General features: G+C 47.8%; 1 protein-coding gene across 2 annotated transcripts in view; it reads left to right on the plus strand.

The window, feature by feature from the left end:
• The window catches only part of LOC147463770 (187-kDa microtubule-associated protein AIR9-like), a 203,495-nt gene that overhangs the window by 165,480 nt on the left and 16,453 nt on the right, over nt 1-21,562 (plus strand). The window contains exons 30-33 of one of the 2 annotated variants that reach the window (XM_086490756.1): nt 7,685-7,823; nt 7,897-8,078; nt 19,902-20,057; nt 20,132-20,263. In XM_086490756.1, the coding sequence (XP_086346882.1) occupies nt 7,685-7,823; nt 7,897-8,078; nt 19,902-20,057; nt 20,132-20,263 (609 nt within the window). Of the gene's footprint in view, nt 1-7,270; nt 7,653-7,684; nt 7,824-7,896; nt 8,079-19,901; nt 20,058-20,131; nt 20,264-21,562 lie in introns of those variants that run through there. The other variant, XM_086490765.1, reaches the window with a different exon arrangement.

Raw genomic sequence — 21,562 nt, forward strand, 5'->3', positions numbered from 1 at the left:
CTCTCTTAAAAGAAAGCCTTGGCCCAGTGAAGACTACCCCAAGATGCATGTGTGGACTCCACAGTCTCTTGACCATAAGTGAATGTAGGTGTTGTGTTGATCTCGTGATCCACTGCAGTGTGTTGTTAAACACTATAACCTTGGTTTTACCAAGGTTTACAAACAATCCACTATCCTCTGCAAAGCTATGTAATGCATCCAAATGTCACTGCATACCCTCTGGTGAGTCAGAGGACAACACAATATCATCAACATATAACAACAATGGAATCCATGTCCCTGCCAGCTGGGCATCTCTGTCACCCTCTCTGTCAATGTAATCAGAAAACAATGGACAACCTTGTTTCACTCCAATAGTGGAGTGAACTAAATCAGGTATCCCCTCTGGAATGCGTACATGTCCCACCATTGATCTGTATAGAGCCATAATCCCCCAATCAACTCAATGCGCACTCCCATCTCCTGTAGTCTACGCATCAATCTGACTGTGTGCACCATGTCAAATGCTTTGCGAAAATCCATAAAGCTACAATAAATCCGTCTCCCATTTTGTCCTACCCTCCTCAATGATGGCTTTGAGTGTGAGAATATGGTCAAGAGTGGAGAAGCCTCTCCTGAAACTGGCATGTTCCACTGCCCATATGCCCTCACTCTCTGCCCATTTGCACAGCCGCTGCTCAAAGATAGATGCATACAACCGTGCCAATGTGTGTCCAATCATAATAGTACGGTAGTTTCCAGGCTCCATAGGATCATGTGCCTTGAAAATAGCTAATAGTCTCCATGTCTCAGGTAGACTCTCACACATGACAAGATTGAACAGAATTGCAAGAGCCTTTGCGAGAATATCTCTAGCATGTATAAAGCGCTCTGCTACTAGACCATCATGATCATATGCCCTCCTAGTCCTCATCCTGTCAATGGCCGTCTTTACCATCTCAGTGGTAAAGAAGGTACTCGTAGATGGGCATGGCTCAGGAGGATCTTGAAAGGGTGTCTGTCCAGGGACTGAATATAAGGATGTTGCATATTGACACCACACATCAAGAGAAGTAATTATTGCGGGAGGGGAATGCTCATGAAAGAAACGCCATGCCTCTCTTGAGTCTCTACTCAAGAGCAACGGGTATAAGTCTCGCTCCATCTGAGCTAGGAACGCTTGCTTCTTCCGTGGCACGAGGTGCCGGAAGGCTATCCGAGACTGTTTGTGATTGATGACCCCTAGGAGAAGATCCCTTTGAGGCTATGTTGTCGTCTCTCTACTCTCCTCGTCATACCAACTGTTTTGAGGCATGCTCCCAGAACGACATCTTTGATCTGGCTGAGTGTGTGGGTATGCCTTTGCTACTATATCATGCAATGTTTCAGTGAGTAAAGTGGTGATCTCCTCCACAGTGTCCTGACGTGGCTATTGTACATATATATATATATATATATATATATATATATATATATATATATATATATAGAGAGAGAGAGAGAGAGAGATTGATTTTATTTACGTCTTCAAAAGGCCAAAGAAAACTGGCCTATGAGATAGATCCATGTACAAAAATGTGAATATCCTTTGGATATCTGGTATTGGCAAAATGACCGGGTAATAACAAAGCATCCGGTGTACAGATGTGGGGGTGACCGGGTAATAACACAACATCCGGTGTACATAAAGAGGCATGTATGTGTGTAGTGACAGTGAGGGGAGGAGGGAGGGGGGTGGTGTTGTACATCAGCTCCATCCAGTAGTGATGGCAGGGTGTAGTATCTGCTACATCCGTGAGCCTGATGTGAGGACTCTGGCTATGCCCGCCATGTCTAGTGTGTGCTCTGCCCTCTGAATATATGCTGTATGTCGATCCCTGATGGCCTGGACCTCTCGTCTGTGTCTCTAAGAGGCCTTGGAGCGATACCTGGTAGTCGTGGTTTCCGCCTAGCTCTGGCCTCCTCAGCTCGTATCAAAGTCCTCCCCTGATGTGTGGATGGCTGTGGCTGCATGGGTACTCTAGATTGGAAGTAGTCTGTAAGGTGTGTCTGCCTGTCCGATCCTCCACCTTCCCCCGTCTGGAGGGCTCTCTCTCTATGCTGGTGCATCTCCACCAAGAGTCTCCCAAGTAGTCTCTGATCTAATGATGTCATTACTGTCTGTAATGAGACCTCTGGCCTGTCAAATAGAGTGGGGTACCGTGATCTGATCTCCGCATAGTGAGGGCATCTGCATAAGAAGTGGATCTCACACTCTACGTTGCCTGCATAATCTGCATATCCTGGCCTCACGTGGGACCTGTGCTGCTCTGCCGCTCTCAATCTCAAGCTGGTGGGATGATACTCTGAGCTGTCCGATGGCTACCCTCATGCCATGTGGTAGATATATATCCATGTAATGGGGCCTCTGTATGAACCTGTCCTCTGTGAGCATAAGGAAATGATCTCTGTAATATGCCATCTTCGTGGCCAATGGCCGTGAAGGTGTGAGCCAAGTCTGCTCTACATGCCTCTGTATGAGCTCATATCTGACAACTGTGTTCCTCTCAGTGTGTGAGAGTGCCTGGCATGGTGCATTGGATCATACTGTGAGGGAGGCAATCTGTCCATAGAGTAGCCGTATGTCTGAAGCTATCTAGTCACACTCGCGTACCATGATCTCTCATCCCTAGAGTCTGCTAGCCCACGGGAGGCCTCAAGAGCAAGGAGAGGTAGTCTATCTGCCCTCATGTCTCGCAGCCTGTGGAGGTATCCCACTGTCTGAAATAGTTCCTCCACTACCATGGGTGGGGCACCGAACTCTGCTCTCACAATATCATGTGGCACTGATGGCTTGCTCCCGATCATTCGGGCAATCAGCAATATCTCTGGCCTCTCGAGTCTGCTCCAAGCCTACTCTGATAATCCTGGGGTCCACACTGAGGCAGCGTATAGAAGAGCTGGTGTCACCAAAGTATCAAATAGCTAGCTCTACGTGCAGGGCTCCTGGCAATGTGTGATGGCATCCCCTCTCAAGTATGGCTAGAGCTGCATACACTCGTGTGGTGCGATCTCGGGCTGCCTGTGCCCCAGAGGAGCGGCCAGTCCTGGCTGTAAAGGCGATGCCCAAGTATACATATGACTCTACTATCTCAATCTGGCTGCCCTCAAAAGAAAAAACTGATCTCCTCCGAACAATGCCTGATGTGTGGAATATCAAAACCTTGGTCTTGCCAAGGTTCACTATCACTCCTCTCTGTGTACAAAATAAGTCTAGAGCTTGTATGTGGAGCTGGCGATCCTCCTGTGACTCTGCGAATAAAATAATTTCATTAGCATATAGCATAATATGTACCCGAGTGCCTGATAGGTCGGCGCCTGCTCCTCCTCTCTGTCGGATGTAGGCCTGCATCTCATCTATGTATAGACCGAATAGAGTAGGGAAGAGTGGACACCCCTGTGTCAACCGGATGGTGCTAGTGATGCTATCTGATAGTCCTCCTGGGCATCTGACCCTACCCGACACTCTCTCATACAAAGCATATATGGCCCATATCATGTCCGGGGGTATCCCAATAGATATGAGTCGCTGTAGTAGTCTCTCTCTGGGGATTATGTCAAAGGCTTTGCGGAAGTCCACAAAGAAAGAGTAGAGGCGTCTCCCTCGGCTCTGTGACTACTCTATCAGGCATCTGAGAGTGAAGATGTGGTCCACAGTAGAGAATGTGCGTTTGAAGCTTGCCTGTCCGGAGGCGCGTTGCCCCTCGGTCTCTGCATATCTGCTCAACTCTAACTCTAAAACTGCTCCATAAATCTTGGCCATCATATGACCAATCATGATAGTCCAGTAGTTGGTTGGATCTATGCGGTCTCCAGCCTTATGTAAAGGCACAATAGTATGCATAGTCTAGCTCTCTGGAAATCCCTCTGCCAATGCCCTGTTGAAGAGGTGTGCAATCAATGGAGCCAAAGTGTGTGTAGCGTATATAAAATTCTCACCTTGAAGTTCGGTGTGGTCCGCGGCTCAGCAGTGCTGTAGACTCTGAATGCCTCGTCTCACCATGTCAATGGTAAAGAGAGTGGGAGCTGTAGGTCGAGGAGCCACCGGGTGTGGAAGGGGGGGATGAGCCGGCACCTAATAGAGTGTCTCTACATATGCATGCCTTACCGTTGGGTCCTCTATAGGTGTGGGTGGGGTCCGCTGTCTCATCTCTCTCCAAGAGATCGTTGCCTCTTGACTCTGAAGTGTATGGTACACATCCCACCACTGTGTCTCCTCAAAGGCTCTCCTCTTACGTCTAGTAAGAGTGCCCATTTGTCAGTGCATCTGTCTCTCAGATATCTGCCCAGTAATATGCTGTGCCCTAAGCCTCTGATATAGCTGTCTGCACTCATCATCATACCATCTATTCTGGGGCATCGTCCCAGATCGTGATGTGTCGCTGGAGTGCATGGTTGAGGGAAAGCTCTCGAGCGCTGCTGAGTGGAGTATGGAGGTGAGCACAGTGGTGAGTGTGGAGAGTGGGGCGTCAGGATCTAGCTGGCTGATCCCTGCGTACACATGGTATCTGTAAATCTCGGAAAGCTCCTCACTCAAGTGTATAGTGGTATGCTGCGTGGGGGACTGGGGAGGTGGTGTCGGTAAACTGGTTTTGAGAGAGAGGTTGAGATGTGTATGATCCGCGCCGATGGGCCGTGGTGGTATGGTAAAGGAGCGTACAATATCCATGGCCCATGTGGAGCCTAAGATGTAGTCCACTGTGCTCTGGCCTTTCTTGCCTCCCTCTCCTGTTTTGCCTCCCTTTTGGAAGCAAGTGTATCCACCGGACATCGGCCAACGGGACATCCCGTTGTAGATCAAGAGGTGGCGTGTTGATCCTAGTGCCAGTAAGTGTGATCCGTATCTGGTAGAGTCACTCCCTGTGTCCTCTGATGTCCTCCCTAGTCCCACATCCTCCGCCGCTGTGGTATGGAGTAGGGTGGAATCATCAAAGTCATACAGCTCTGTGTGCGGGCATTGAAATCACCTACAAGTAGGATCTCTCCCAATGCCGCGTAGTGTAGGAGGTCCTCCGAGAGAACCGAAAGGGTGACTGTGACTGTGGTCCCTCCTCCTCCTCTACCATACTCTCATCGGCATCCTCTTTTGGTGGCTTCTCCTCTGTCGTAGATGCTCGTCGTATCTCTGTATGGTTTGCGAAATGTGACCCGCGTGGGGGGAAGTAGGACAGTGCAACATGCATGGCTCTGTCTGGCGCTAGCTGTATCCTCACCCACATGAAGCGGGCCTCTACATCTCTGCTCACTACTGTGACCCTGTCATGTAGCTCTCTCCTCACTAAAAGAGCAATCCCCCCGATCCTTGTGATGTCCCCTGCCTCCCTATGTATCGCCTGTATGTGGACTCTCAGTGGTAGCCCCGGTCATGTGGTAGACCTCTCTCTTGGCTCTCATGTGTCTCTGTCAGCATCACAATGTCTCTCCCCTCCATCAGATCGTCGAGTCTGCCTGGTTGAGTCCATAGGCATCCGTCACAATTCCATACTCCGAGTGTGATCTCGTGTTGTGTCGCCTCCGTAGTCTCAAAGGCGGCGAATCCCTATGCGATGGGTTTTCCATCTATGAAGATTCGCCCATCTCTATAGAAAGCCTTCTTGCCCTCTTTCCTTGCTTGCATGATTTTGGGCATACAAAGCTTTCGATGCTCCACTTGTGTCTTGGTGAGATCCTCATCAATGTAAATGGGGGCTCCTCCTAATCCTCTCAATGCAATTCTCTTCTTTAGGAAGGTGATTTTGTCTATGAGGTCTTTGAATTGTAGCATGAGCACCCTCTTTTGAGGGTCTTTCCCTACCCTCCATGCTTTGGTGAAAGGGGTGTTGGTGTACCCAAGTTTGGCACACATTGTTCTCCCGTCACTTTCCGGTGATGATCCATGCTCCTCTTTGATACCACTTACCCTTACATTGAGCATACGGGTTTCTCTCATCTTCTTCTCCTCGAGGGTGGCATGCATCCATAGTGTCTCTTCATGCCGCTTCTCTTCCTTTACTTCCTTTGTGAATTTTTTACGCACGACATCCACCCATCCTTCCTTGGTGGCCTCCATCTTGACCTCCATGGCTTTGGTGAACTCCTTGGTGATTTCCTCCTTGATGGCTTCCTTATCGGCCTCATGTATCTCCCCTTCTTCCTTGAGGTCTTTTGATGCCGCCACTTCTCCCTTCAAGACGTTGACCTCCTCTTTGAGTCCCGTGATTTGCTCCTCTAGTTGCTTCTGCTCTTCCTCCATTTGCTTTATCTTCTCCACCATCTTGCGTACCTCGGGATTCAATGCCTTGTCGGCCTCCTTCTTGGCTTGTGTGACTGCCCTTGCAATCATCTCCTCCACTTCTCTCTTATCGGAGAGAGAGAGAGAGAGAGAGAGAGAGGTTCACTACATGGGGTGAAGATGGAGGTCGCTTGGAGGCGGCAGGCGGCCGCACTTCTTCCTCGCTCTGTTGATGCAGGGTGCATGAAAATGGAGTAGCGCGTGGATAGCTTTTTGTTTAGTACATTTGCATGCAACAATGTCACAATCAGTCACCTTTGCCTGTAAGAGAGGTTCTCGAAGTGGCCTTTTCCAAATTTGGAGATTTTCCACGTCCCTAATAAATTCAGACAGGGGAACAAATGAAGCTTAAGAAGTACACCACCTAGATCTGCCCTAAAAACTGACCGCCCTTTCATGCTTTAACCCTACACACTTTATAGGATAAAATAAAGCGAGCCACTCAAGGAGGCCGAGGAGTCATCATGTAGCGTAGGTAGAGACGACGACTCCAACAATCCAGTCACTGAAATCAAGAAGAATAGGGACTCAAACAAATAAACGATCACTCAAGCTTATTGAGGTTTGCCCTCACCTGATAATGAGTGGCAGAGGTTCTCATTATATTCCTCATCTTCTTGCTGTTCCCTTATCTTTGAGCTGTTGTAGAGCTTTTACAGTTAGATTATTCTTGTTTTGCTTTACTTCCAAGATTGGTTTTTTTGTACTTTTATGGTTATCAATTAATAATTATCATAGCCATGAAATGTGTTTTGGCTGGTGTGGAGAGAGAGACATTCGAAGCTTTGATATGTTTTGCTTGGTCAGGGAAACAAATACCATTTTGCTAATAAAGGTTACTGTCCATCTTCATATTTCAAAGGGTTTGAAACCTTGCAAAGTCCATATGACTTTTTGGTCCAACATTTGAATGAGTTAAGTCATCACAATTAAACAATAAATTTTAGTGGTGAAAAGTTTCGGCTTTGGAATATTTTGCAGTGACCTTTCCAGCGAGGTAAAGTGATTGATATGAAATGTAAGTGGCGGTTCATCAAGGGAAATCTAATGTTCTTTTGGGTGCGCAAAAAGGACACTTTGAGCTACGAATCCTCTTTAACTTTTAAAAATTCTGGCAACTCATCGGAGGTTTTTCTTTTTCTTGTGCATTGCATGTAGGTTTGATTGAAAATGTTCTTCCATTCTTTACCAGAACGAAAAACAGCCTGATAACAACCAAAAACAGTATTATTTGTTAAGAGATAACATAACAGCCTGTGGATGTAAGGAGAGCATAGTAGATTACAAGTTAGGTCCTTCAATGATGAGCAAATGTTTTTGGTGAGGAACGTTGTTATGGCAACAAAGGAAAAACTCACATGTCATGGATAGCTTGAAATTAGTAAAACCTTGCAGATGTTCCACGGCCGCTAAAGCTACTTTTAAGTGGAAAGGCGATTGAGAGTGAACTGCTAAGCTCAACAGGTGTAATGTTTGAGAATGAAGCTGATGAAGTGACATGGAACAAATATAAGAAGGATGTCAAATATCAGTGGTAAGTTGGTATAATCATGTACAGTTCTGGCTTGTTAATGGCCGTGTGAGTGTGTTTTACTTTTTGTTTCTAGGTTGCGGTCTATTTCTCCGGCAGGATCAAAATCTTTTGAGATTCTACCCCTGCAACGAACAAATTCGTACAAGGTTCGCTCAGAAGATGTTGACTATGTTCTCCGTTGTGAGTGCATCATGACAGATGTCTTTGGTCGAAACATGGAGCCAGTAGCTGCAATGACATCTCCAGTATTACCAGGTCAGGGGTTGTAGCTGTCAGTTATGTATGTTTTATTTTAGTACTCTTTATGTAGTGGATTTTAGCTTGTGAAGTGGTGCACTACAAAAGTCCATCATAAATTTAAAAGGCTTGAGGTTTTCACTTCTTTTGCAAGTGGTGGGAACACTGATGGGTATGTGGCCTTCGGCCTTTGCACCAACATATGATGTGTATCTGCTCCAGCCCTATCATTAGCCTATGTGACACTTTCGAGGTGACTTCCATGTGAGGTGTATGAGCTATACTAGCATCCGAATGAGTTGTACAAGATTCTAAATCACTCTCAATCTCTAATAGATGTAAAAAGATCTTTCTTTCTTTCACCTAACTTCATGGCCTCTTGGTGCCTCTTAGAGCCAGATACACTTTACTACACCTTGCTAGTTCTACCTAAGTAGCCTAATCTTGTACACACTTGTAGTGCGAGTTTCATGATCAATAATTTGTTTCATCTCATTTTGATTATCTCTTGTGCATTGTGCCATTGGTTATTGCTCTAATTGTTAGGAACGCTTTGCTAATTAAGCCTCTATAGAAATAACAAGTGTTATTAGAGCCATATAGGATTAGTGCTTTGCTAATCCACTAGGGCATTTTAATTTAAAACTCCCATTGATCACTTGAGAAGACTCTATGCTTGATTATGTTCTTGGGTTTGATTCCCATTGAGCCACTACTTGGAGCATGTCCACGATTGTACCTTTTTTGAAATCTGGGGACCCTACTATGCCTTGTAATTCCCGTGCTATCATGATCTTTTTCTACTAGCCGGATTATATGCATCCATCATTGAGCATGAGGTGAACGGATGGGCAAAAAGAGAGGGCATCCGAGCGCCAGGCCAAGCTGGTTTCAGGAGGGGTTTCTCTACCCTAGATCACATTCTCACACTACAAGCTATTATTGAGGAGGGCAGATTTCATGGAGGAGGATTTATTGTGGCTTTGCGCATTTCCGAAAAGCTTTTGATACAGTTTCGAGGGGCAGGTTGATGCGCAGACCGCAGGAGCCGGCAGTGCCGGTAGAGCTCATATGGGGGATCATGGCCTTGTACAAGACAGTTACAGCATGAGTGCATACGCCCTAGGGATGTGAGAGATTATTCACTCCACCATTGGGGTGGAACAGGGCTGCTCACCATCCCCCACTCCTTTTGGCATGTATGTGGATGAGGCTATTATTGAGTAGGGTATATTTCATGGGAGAAGGATTTATTGTAGCTTTGTGGATTTTTGCAAAGCTTCTGATACAGTTCGGAGTGGCAGATTGGTGCGCAGACTGCACAAGCTGGGAGTGCCGGTAGAGCTCATATGGGGGATCATGGCCTTGTACAAGACAGTTACAGCGCGAGTGCATACGCCCTAGGGATGTCAGAGATTATTCACTCCACGATTGGGGTGAAACAGGGCTGCCCACTATCCCCCACTCTTTTTGGCATGTATGTGGATGAGGCTTCAGACTACAAAGAGATGGAGGGTGACAAAGGAGCACACGCAGGGGCATGGATACCTCTGTTATTGTATGCAGATGATATTGTGCTTATTTTAGATTCACCTATGCCATCTTGATGCTTTACAAACATTTGCGCAGGATACTGGTATGCCTGTTAACCTTGTGAAGACCAAGGCTATGGTGTTCAATATTACATGCAATGGGTTAGGCGATAAGCACCCATTTTTACTTATGGATAGGACCGAGTGGAGTATACGGATATGTACACTTACTTTGGGGTGGTTTTTAGTGGCCCGATTTTCTCCATAGGAGAGCGATAGAGGCTAGACTGACTAGAGCATACACAGCTTTGGGAGGTTTGGAGAGGATGTGTTCACAGGTTCAGTCAGTTTCAGGAGCCTGGCACCAAGCTATGGCTTTCTGATACTTTGGTTGCCTCAATTATGCTATATGGAGTGCATACTATGAGATAGGTGGTCGCTTTCATTGCCTCTTTAGAGAGGGTTTTGGACCTCTATCTGAAGTTATGAGATACCAGGATCAGAGATGTCTTGGCCTCTTATCTATTGGAGATTCAACGATATCGAGTAGGGTTGCTAAGAGAGAGAGAAATGAAATGAAATGTTATATTAACGTCGTCAAAAGGCCAAAGTGACCTATAAGACCAAAAAGTTACAATGCGGTGTATCTGATACAAAGTCCTATGAGAGAGAAATGAAATGAAATGAAATGTTATATTAACGTCTTCAAAAGGCCAAAATGACCTATGAGACCAATCAGTTACAAAATAGTGAATCTAATACCATGTCTGGGTACAAAAGAACTAGAAAAGAACTAGAAGTGGAACAAAATACTACTACTACTACTACAATCTAAAACTACGTGGGTGTAGCAGCTGATACAATAGGTACCCGGTAAACTGGATGTAACAGTGTGTGAAAGAGAGAGAGAGAGAGAGAGAGAAAGAAAAGAAAGAAAGAAAGATTTTTAACGTCTATGTCAGGCCGAAATCGGCCTATGAGACAAATCAAATGTACATGGCGTGTATGTCATCCGTCTATCGGAAAGACAAATGAAACAAAACTGATACAAAACTGAACTGAATGTAGGTAATGGAGTATCTGAGGAGGGATGGGGCTCTATCTCTAGGGGTATATGCATGTCTATATGCTCAAGGTAGTACAATCATGAGAATGCATCAAGCTCTCTAGCTCCATCCTGTACAAATGGGGGGATGTAAGATGTGGTACATGGGCGGGGCTGGTGCCAAGGCTACCCGGATGAAATCTGTCGGGTCGGCCCTCATCTGAGCTACTCGCTCCTCAGTGGCACGGCGCTCCCGGGCTCGGATCTCCTCGATCTGTCGGTGGTGGGAGCTCACGCCCCTGTAGCCTGTGACTCGTGGTCGTCGTCTAGCTCGGTTCACCTCCGCCTGTGTGAGTGTCACTCCTCTCTGAGTATCTGGTGAGGTAGGGGTGGCAATCCTCTGAAAGAAGTCTGTGAGCTGCGACTGTCTCCCCTCTGTCTGTGTAGCTGTGCGTGGCTGTAGTAGTGTGTTCCGATGGCTCTGTATCTCTAGTAAGAAACGTCCGAGCTGTCTCTGATCTCGAGAGTCCATGATCTCTCGGAGAGTGGGCTGTCCTCTGAATAAGGCCTCATACCTGCCTTTGATCTCAGTGTATGCTCTGCATCTACATACAAAGTGCTCCTCACTCTCCACCTCCTCTGTGCAGGCTCTGCAGACTCGCTCCTCCCTGGGAACCCCAGTATGTCTCTCGATCTCAATCTCTAACCTGTGTGAAGCCACTCTCAGCTGACCAATCGCCACCCGTGAGCTGTGTGGCATATATGTGTCCATATAGCGTGGTCTCTGTATGAACCCCCCAGACAATATGGTGAGAAACTGGTCTCTGTAATCTGACATCCTCGTCCCCAAGCCAGGTGACTCCCAGACTCTCCTAGTGTATAGCTGCCACAGATCCTGTCTCAATACCAAGTTTCTCTCACTGCGAGAGAGGTGAACAGATGGTGAGTGGGGGTCGTACTGGAATGGTGGTAGGCTCTCCATGTCAAGACCGTGTCCCTCAAACCATGCTCTGACCTGTGAGTACCAAGCTCTCGCATGCCCACTCTCTGATAGCTGTATAGCTGCCTCAAATGCTCTACGAGTAAGTCTGTCAGGGGGTAGCTCTCTCATCCTCTGGATGAAGCAGACTGTCTGGAATAATGCCTCTACAACCATAGGTGGTGTGGCGAGCTCGGCTCTAATAATGTCATGTGGCACTGTCTTCTTGCTGCGGAGCAAGCGTGAGATCATACATACCTGTGGCCTCTCAAGCTGTGTCCACTGGTCATCTGTCAATCCTGGTGCCCATACTGCCGCCGAGTACATCAGGGCCGGGGTGACTAAGGTGTCAAAAAGCCAGCCCTTCGTGCGGGGCTCCTGAAAGTGTGCCTGGTGGCATCTCCGCTCTAGCATGGTCAGAGCTGCATAACCTCGGGTGAGCCTGTCAGCAGCAGCCTGCCTCATAGTGAAGGGTCCTGGTAGGCTAGTGAATGTGATGCCAAGATAGACATAGGAGGTGACTACATCAACCTGTCCTCCTGCTGCTGTGAAGGTGGCAGCGCTCCTCATTGCACTGGATGTGTGAAAGATCATGACCTTGGTTTTGCCAAGGTTCACAGTCAACCCCTTGTGTGTGCTGAATTCGTCCAAGGCCTCAAGATGGCGTTGCAAGCCCTCGGGTGACTCTGAAATCAACACAATATCATCAGCATATAACATGATGTGGACCGGAGTACCTGCCAAGTCGCTCCCCTCTCCCCCTGCTCGTAGTATGTAGTCGGAGATCTCGTCGATGTAGAGCCCAAAGAGTGTCGGGGAGAGTGGGCATCCTTGCTTAACACCAATGGTGCTAGCAATGGTCTCTGAAAAGCCGCCTGGGCAACGAACTCGACCCGTCACCCTCTCGTAGAGAGTATATATGGCCCAAATCATCTCTGTCGGTACCCCAATGCTGTGAAGGCGCTGGAAGAGTCTCTCGCGTGGGACTGTGTCAAAGGCCTTGCGGAAATCCACAAAGCAGCAGTAAAGCCTCTTCTTCCGCGCCTTTGCCCCATCAATGAGGCAGCGCAGAACGAAGATGTGGTCAGTGGTGGAGAAAGCTCGTCTGAAACCTGCCTGGCCTGGAGCTCGTAAACCCTCGGTCTCTGCGTAGCAGCTAAGCTGTGCCTCAAGTACTGCTCCATATAGCTTGGCCATCGTGTGGCCAATCATGATAGTTCTGTAGTTCCCTGGGTCCAGGGTGTCGCCAGATTTGTGGATAGGCACTATGGTGTGCTGTGTCCACTCCTCTGGGAAGCCCTCCCCTATAGCCCGGTTGAAGACATGTGCAATCAACGGGGCTATAGTGGAGGCCGCATAAATGATGTGCTCACTCTGTAATCCAGTGTGGTCAGCTGATCGTCTGTGCTGCATGCGGCGTATGGCCCTCTCTACCATCTCTGCTGTAAAGAAGGAGGAGCACGTGGGGCGTGGCTCATGTGGCTGTGGGATAGGAGGCTGCCCTGACACCTCATAGAGGCGCTCTGCATAATCATGCCATATCTGTGGATCCTCAATAGCTGTGGTCGGACGTGGCTCGCGCAGGGTGCGCCATGCCGTCGCGCTATCTATGCTCATGAATAGGCGGTATAGCTCAAGCTCCTGTGCCTCTTCGAATGCTCGCCGCTTTTGGCGTGTCAGCGTCTTCATATCTCGTCTGGCCTCTCTCTCTGTGATCTCTCCTAAGGCTCGCCGTGCACGGAGGCGTCGGTATAACTCTCTGCACTCATCATCATACCAGCGGTTCTGAGGCATAGTCCCGGGGGGGGGGGGGGTGCGTCCAGTGTGAGTGGTGTGGAAAAGAGCTAATAGCTGAAGTGTGGAGAACGGAAGAGATATGTGATGTGAGAACTGAGAGTGGTGTGGATGGGTGGAGGAGGCATAGGCCATGCTCGACCTCGGCTGAGTAAAGAGAGGCTAGCTCATGTGTGAAATGGATGGTGGTGTGTGGAGTGTGTGCTGTGGAGCTATGTGGGATGGTATCTCCGGTGATGGAGAAAGAGAGGTATGTGTGGTCGGCTCCGATGGGTATGGGTGGAATGGTGAAGGATGTGATAAGGTGTGTAGCCTCCCTGGGTCCCAGAATATAGTCGACTGTACTCCCCCCTCCCTCTGTAACTCCATGTGGCATACAAGTCAGGCCCCCTGAGGTGGGCCACTGGGCCATCCCGTTATAAATAACGAGACGGTGCTGGGAGCCAAGTCGAAGTAGGTGTCGTCCGTAGGCTGTGACTGGAGCTCTGTCTGCTGTGTCTCTCATAGTAGCCTCCTCATCTAGAGTGTGTAGTGCCTCTGGGTCCTCGTGGTCATATGTCTCACACTGCTCACTGCGCGTACGAGCATTGAAGTCTCCCATAAGGAAGACTTCACCCAGTGTGGAGTACTCCATAATCTCCTCCGTGAGGCATGCGTATGGTGATTCTGCTCAATAGGGGCGAATCTGGAGCCTGTGGGAGCAAAGTAGCAAAGGGCAATGTAGACGATCCTGTCTCGTGAGAGCTCGAGGCGAATCCACATGTATCGGGCCTGTGGGTCCCGGGCAACAATCTATAGTTTGCTGTGAAGCCCCTGTCTAAAAAGTATAGCCACTCCTCCTGAACCGCGAGTGGTGTGCTGGCGCATACATCCCCGATGTAGAGACTCCCATTGGAAACCATGTATCCGTGGTAACCCTCTCTCTGGGCTCCTTTTGAGTAGGAGCACACCCTCTCTCTCTCCCTCTCCTGCTCGCTCGCCATCGCCTCGCTGCTCCCCTGCCCCCTGCTTGCGCGCTCTCTCTGCCACTGCGGCCCCTTGCTGCCCTGCGTGTCCGCGCGCTGCCCATCCCCAACTGTAGCAGTTCGCGGCACAGCCGCTGCTGCAGCCCCACCTGCCACTGCCGCCCCTGCCGCCGCTGCCATTCGCTGCCGACTCCCCCTGTTGCGTCGCTCCCGCCATTGCCCCCGCCTGCTGTTGCCGCCTGCTGCTGAACTGCCCCCCCCCAGCCTCCCCCTCACGCAGCCCCTCCTCTCTCCCGATCACACAGCCATCTCTCTCTCTCTCTCTCTCTCTCTCTCTCTCTCTCTCTCTCTCTCTCTCTCTCTCTCTCTCTCTCACACACACACACACACACACACACACACACGGATACATACCCACACACACCCTACACACATACACGCCTACATACACGTACTCCCCTTCTCCCCTCTTCTTCACAATATGAAGAGAGGGTAGCTCCGAATACAACTATGTCTTCCCCCATCATCAAGACGCCGAAATCGACAATGAAGACAACCTTCATGCTCACGAACAAGAGGCTTGCACAATTGGAGAAGGACATGAAAGAATGGTGGATGGAGAGAGAGATATGGAGGGAGGAGAAAGCCACCTTCATCAAGCTATGGAACGAAGAAAAAGAGGACATGAGAGCGGAAATCCAAAACCTCAAAGAGGAGAAGGAGAGAAGGGCACGGGAGAACGAGAAGGAGAGGGCGAGATGGAGGAAAGAGCAAGAAGAGATGAAGGCACAAATCGACCTCCTTCATGCTTCCATCACATCCCTCACCCCCGAGGAAGGAGAGATTAAAGAGGAGGCTAAGGAAGCCCTCAAGGAGGAGATCACCAAAGCCCTCACCGCAAGCATTGAGGACAAATTAGAAGCCACCAAAGAAGGATGGGTCGAAGTGGTCAAAAAGAATATCAAGAAGGTAGCAAGAGAGGAAGCCCAAAAAGATGAGGTACTCATCGTACACACAACCATCGAGGAGGAGAAAATGCGACAAGCTCGCCGTCTCAATGTGCGAGTGACCGGCATCAAAGAAGAAGAAGGGTCCACACCCGAGAGCGATGGGAAAGCCTTATGCAAGAAAGTGGGATACAAGGAAGAAGAGATCCCTTTCTCCAAAGTTTGGAGAGCCGGCAAAGATCCAAAGAAGAGAGCTCTCATCCTCCAATTCGCCTCCGAGGAGTCTCGAACTTCTTTCCTCCGAAAGAGGGTCATCTTGAGAGGGCTAGAAGGCCCCCCGATTTATCTTGATGATGACCTCACAAAGATGCAACAAGATCACCGCCGCACGTGCATGCCTAGAGTCCACCAGGCCCGCAAAGAAGGGAAGAAGGCAGTATATCGAGATGGTAGGGTTATCATTGATGGCAAGACCATCGCATAGGGACTCGCGGCCTGTGGGACACACGAGGAGATTCATGTCACGGTTTGGAATTGCAATGGAGACCTATGGACACACCCAGAGAGACTTGAGGAGGTGATGAGAGGTCGAGACATCATTCTACTTACAGAGACACACGAGAGCCCAGAGAGAGGGTTACCACGGATACATGGTTTCCAATGGGAGTCTCTACATCGGGGATGTATGCGCCAGCACACCACTCGCGGTTCAGGAGGAGTGGCTATACTTTTTAGACAGGGGCTTCACAGCAAACTACAGATTGTTGCCCGGGACCCACAGGCCCGATACATGTGGATTCGCCTCGAGCTCTCACGAGACAGGATCGTCTACATTGCCCTTTGCTACTTTGCTCCCACAGGCTCCAGATTCGCCCCTATTGAGCAGGAGTCACCGTACGCATGCCTCACGGAGGAGATTATGGAGTACTCCACACTGGGTGAAGTCTTCCTTATGGGAGACTTCAATGCTCGTACGCGCAGTGAGCAGTGTGAGACATATGACCACGAGGACCCAGAGGCACTACACACTCTAGATGAGGAGGCTACTATGAGAGACACAGCAGACAGAGCTCCAGTCACAGCCTACGGACGACACCTACTTCGACTTGGCTCCCAGCACCGTCTCGTTATTTATAACGGGATGGCCCAGTGGCCCACCTCAGGGGGCCTAACTTGTATGCCACATGGAGTTACAGAGGGAGGGGGGAGTACAGTCGACTATATTCTGGGACCCAGGGAGGCTACACACCTTATCACATCCTTCACCATTCCACCCATACCCATCGGAGCCGACCACACATACCTCTCTTTCTCCATCACCGGAGATACCATCCCACATAGCTCCACAGCACACACTCCACACACCACCATCCATTTCACACATGAGCTAGCCTCTCTTTACTCAGCCGAGGTCGAGCATGGCCTATGCCTCCTCCACCCATCCACACCACTCTCAGTTCTCACATCACATATCTCTTCCGTTCTCCACACTTCAGCTATTAGCTCTTTTCCACACACCACTCACACTGGACGCACCCCCCCCCCCCGGGGACTATGCCTCAGAACCGCTGGTATGATGATGAGTGCAGAGAGTTATACCGACGCCTCCGTGCACAGAGAGAGAGAGAGAGAGAGAGAGAGAGAGAGAGAGAGAGAGAGAGAGAGAGAGAGAGAGAGAGAGAGAGAGAGAGAGAGAGAGAGAGAGAGAGAGAGAGAGAGAGAGAGAGAGAGAGAGAGAGAGAGAATGAAATGAAATGTTAAATTAACGTCTTCTAAAGGTTGTATTAACCTATGAGACGAGAGAGTTACATCACGGTGAATCTGATACAAGGTCTGGATAAAAAGAAAGAAACAAGCTAACTAAACAGAAACACTACTAGAGCTGTAAAAGGTGGGTATCAAGAGACTAAGAGGTACATATACAAAAGTGGGTGTGTATCTCAGAGAACAGATACAAAATGGCCCATATGTGTATTAGAATATGGAGATGGCTTGCATCGGTTGTTGCATGATCGTGTCGATGTCCTCCATGGTGAGAGTCTGCACAAGGGGTCTCCCATGTCTCGCCGCATATAGATATGATCCTCTCCTACAACCTCCTTTGTCGATGGGAACATCCCCTCATCCTGGGCCACTTGGATATCCTACTCGATCACTCAGTATACCTCTCCTTGTGATGTTCCCTGTATCCCTTCTCTCTGACTGGTCTCATCTCTCTCAGTCCAATATTTTAGAGCATTTTTGGTAGACCTCGTCTAGCAAGAAGGGTCTTCGGCTTCTATCTATGGACAACCTGTGTTCTCCCAAGCGGCTTGGAGGGTTAAATATTTTGGACTTGAGATGTTATCTTTTGGCTCGGAAAGCTATGCAGTTGCCAGTTTTGGTGGAGCAGCAGCAACCCTAGCCTCTCATGGTCACACATTTGTGTACGCACATTGTCACCCCTCTTTTGGTCATTGGAAACCGACTTATTGGGATATTGTTTTTGGGAAGCTTGAAGAGCACATTCGTGGATGTCCCTTTACTTCTTCTCTAATTGTTGATTGGAAGGTTGTCACTTCGCATTTGGCTTGGAATGGTCGGCAATCCTCTGTGGGTAACTCTCTTCGCTTGAAGAGATAGCATTGGAGCAGGGCTTTCGATTCGATCTTGGTTCAACGGTCTCCTCGCCAAGCGTATTTTCCTTCCCAAAAAGGAATTTGTCAGGTGCATCAGGTGGTTGATGACTCGGGTTTTGTTCTTTCTTTCGCTAATGCCGTCTCCCGCTTTCGATTGGGTCTTCACTATTCTCCTCTCCGGTGGGAGATTCAAAGGATGCTTGCTGCTCACTCACCTATTTCTCCTTTGGATGTGGACTCTCGCTTCTCTGATTGGAATCTGGCTACTACTAGATTGGATTGCATCTCAGCTGGTAGTGTCTATACCATCCTTCAGTCTAATGTGTGGATTTTGCATCAGGGTAATCAACTGTGGTTGCTTTCCGAGTCATCCTTGTGGTGGCAAGACACATTGTGTCGCATTTGGCAGAGTCATCTGCCTTTGAAGGAACGTGTTTTCTTGTGGCGCTGCTTTGTGGGAGCTGTACTTGTTGGCAGTGTGTTGTATGCTCGGCATATTGCGCCTTCCCGCTGCCCCAGATGCCTTGCAGCTGAGGAGACCGTACCACACTTAGCGTTGTTGTCAGTGAAAAGCCTTCATTCGGCAAGTGTCGACTACTCTTCGGCTGCATTTTTGTTCCGGCTCTTTCACAGACGCTTTTGGCTTTCTGGGATTCTCCAGTCACCGCAAGCTTGGTTTGCGGTGTTCTACACCTGGGTCAGATTTTGGATTATGTGGGCCATCTGGCACCATAGGAACTCCTTAATGTTCCAGCGCACTTCTGTTGACCGATGTCCCTATTTCAAATTATCTCTAGGTCAAGCGCTGCGGTTTGCCTATGATGCTGGAGACATCACTCTTGATACCTACAGGATTTACTTTGACTGTTTCTAGCCTTCGGAGCCTTGTAGTGCTCCGCGTTTTGTATCCCTTTCTTTTTGTGGGTTTTCCTCACTTTGAGGTTTCCCACTTGTAAATTAATCAAAGAAGACTTACAAAAAAGTGTGTGACTTCATTAGCCTGTGTCGCATTAGTGTCTATGCAGTTTGTTCACTAGTTCAAAGTTCACAGCCAGGTTTGTCGGGTATGTGGCTTTTAGCCTATGCAACAACATATGGTATGTGTCCTCTATAGTCCGTCATTAGCCTATGTGGCAGTTTCCGTGTGAGGTGTACTAACATCCAAATGAGTTGTACTGCACCTTGCTGCTTCTACTTAAGTACCCTACTCTTGTACACACCTCTAGTGTGAGTTTCATCATCAATAAGCTAATTCATTTCATCTTAATTATCTCTTGTGTATTGTGTCATTGAATATTTCTCTAGTAATCACTAATGCTTTACTAATTAGGCCTCCATAGATATAACAACCACAGCTAATTTACTGATTATTTAACTACTTTGGCATCAGCACATTGAAAATGGATGTTCATAAGACAAGGAACTACTTAATAATAGCATAACGAATGGGAGCGTCTTTGTGTGAAGAACTTGGTCCAAGCCCAGCTAAGGGGCAATAAACAGTTGTATCAAAAAGTGAAAATATGCACTGCGAAATCAGGAAAGTAGGAACGCTCTTTAACTGAATGTCAATGAGGATGTTCAAGGACATAAATGCAAGTAGAATCAGTGCAATGTGCCATGGACTCTTCATGAAGCACTCTGAGGGAAACTGGTGAGAATGTTTTGATTGAATGAAATGGAGGGCAAACCTATTTATTATAGTCAGCCACCTAATTTCCTGGTTGCTGAAGTTGCGGAGACGATAAATCAGGCTGTTGGGCAAAGCATTAGTGGTTTAAGGTCATTCAAGTGCTCTCATATTCAACCCTCGAGAGTGGTATGTTGACCTTGAAAGCGTTGTATCTAATTTGCTTAGTCAAACAAATGCTAGCTTTTTCCTTACTCTGTGTGTGAGTGCTCGTGACTGTCTGTATGTGTGTGCGTGCAAATTTTGAAAAATCAGTACATCAAGGGCACAGGTACACCAAAGATGGATAAAGTGGAAATAGAGGGACGCGGTTATCACACAAACCTGTATGCAGTACGAGGCATCTACAGTGGTGGGAAGGAAGGAAAAAGCATGATTCAGTGGTTTAGGGCAGTGGCTGGGAGACCAGATTTGATTCCTATCATTGGTAATCGGTAGAACCTAATTTCTCTACACTTGACTTCGCAAGTCATCATATGATAATTTTCTGTTGCACATCAGGTGAAATTGGACGAATGTATGAAGCCAATGTGGATGACATAGGCTGCCGGCTTGTAGCAGTATACACTCCTGTTCGTGAAGATGGTGTTGGAGGTGTGCCCGTTTCAGCTTCGACAGAACCTATTGCTGTCGGTATGTTATTCAGAGCATCCTCTTAGTTATTCGGTACTCATTTATGCAGTTTAATTTTCAGGTGAACTGTATGTCAAAATCTTTTGTAACCCTTAGAGTCTTCATGCCTGGATTCTTATTACCTATCAATAGAATACCAACCATCACGAAGGGGATTTTCACTTTTGCTACAGATGAGATGTGTGTTTAGTTATGTTTTTGGTCTAAGAGTAGTGGAATTACTTGTTATCAAGCCAGTCCAATCGAGTGGTGGCACAAGAGTATAGTGAATCTCACTATATTGTTTAAAAACAAGCTCCATATGTTAGGTTCGGTGTGACAAGAGCTTTTTATTTGCTATCTCCATCCTACCATGCCTAATTACAGGGTTCATCGCCATATGTATCATGGATGAGAACATTCAGGAATATTTGAGAGTGCAGATGTTCTTTTTACTTGGGGACATTCATATAGCAAAAAAGACAGCTTGTGAACAAGTCAAAATTAGGCTTCTCAGGTTGAGAGGAGCTCAGGGAGATGTACAGACTATTGGAGTCTGGAGATAACTCTTGGCAATGCTCATGATTTGGCCATACCTAATGGCCATTGGCTTAGGAGGTTTGTTATGCTTCCAAAAATTGAAACAGTGTGATGAGGATGGACCATGTGCTCAATCTTTAAGTCACTCCTAGGGTTACTGCTGTTTCTGAAGACCACTCCTAGTTGTAGTGTGCAGTGGATTACCTCGAAAATGATTGTTTTTTCGAGAAAGAGGCATATGTCCATGCTCCCATACTCTAAGTAACACAAGGTCCTGCTAATTATCTCAAAATCCATCAAATGCATACTCCTTTGGTTTTCATGCATTTACTGCCTCCAATGCATATTGCTTGGTCATTGTGTTGCCTGGGATTTTGGAGCATGGTAATCAATTACGGAACTTTCGCAAACCTCTTCATTGGTGGAAAGGTACTTTACAAAAGGATTGGAAGTCCTGCAAATTGCCTCTCAAACAGTGGGTTTTGTTTGGCACAGTCTCACATGGACGCTCCCTGTTGGGATGTTTGCACATTGCTTCTTCCTTATCTTGATGTTTTGCCAACGTCCTGAGACAATAGCTCATATGTTGTGGTGTTGTTCTCATGCTCAAAGACTTTTCATGAGGTTACACAAAGGCTGGAATATTGTTTCTCTCCCTGCCGATTTTGAAGACTCTTTTGGATTTTTGGCCAATTGAACCTGCCATTACCTGAGTATGACGACTTTCTTGCTTGCGTGTGAGCTGGGGCTGTTTATTATGCACACATTCCCCTTCAACAA

The sequence above is a fragment of the Adiantum capillus-veneris genome, chromosome 2, assembly GCF_014529385.1.
Source record: "Adiantum capillus-veneris isolate H3 chromosome 2, ASM1452938v2, whole genome shotgun sequence".
NCBI classification, from domain to species: Eukaryota; Viridiplantae; Streptophyta; class Polypodiopsida; order Polypodiales; family Pteridaceae; genus Adiantum; species Adiantum capillus-veneris.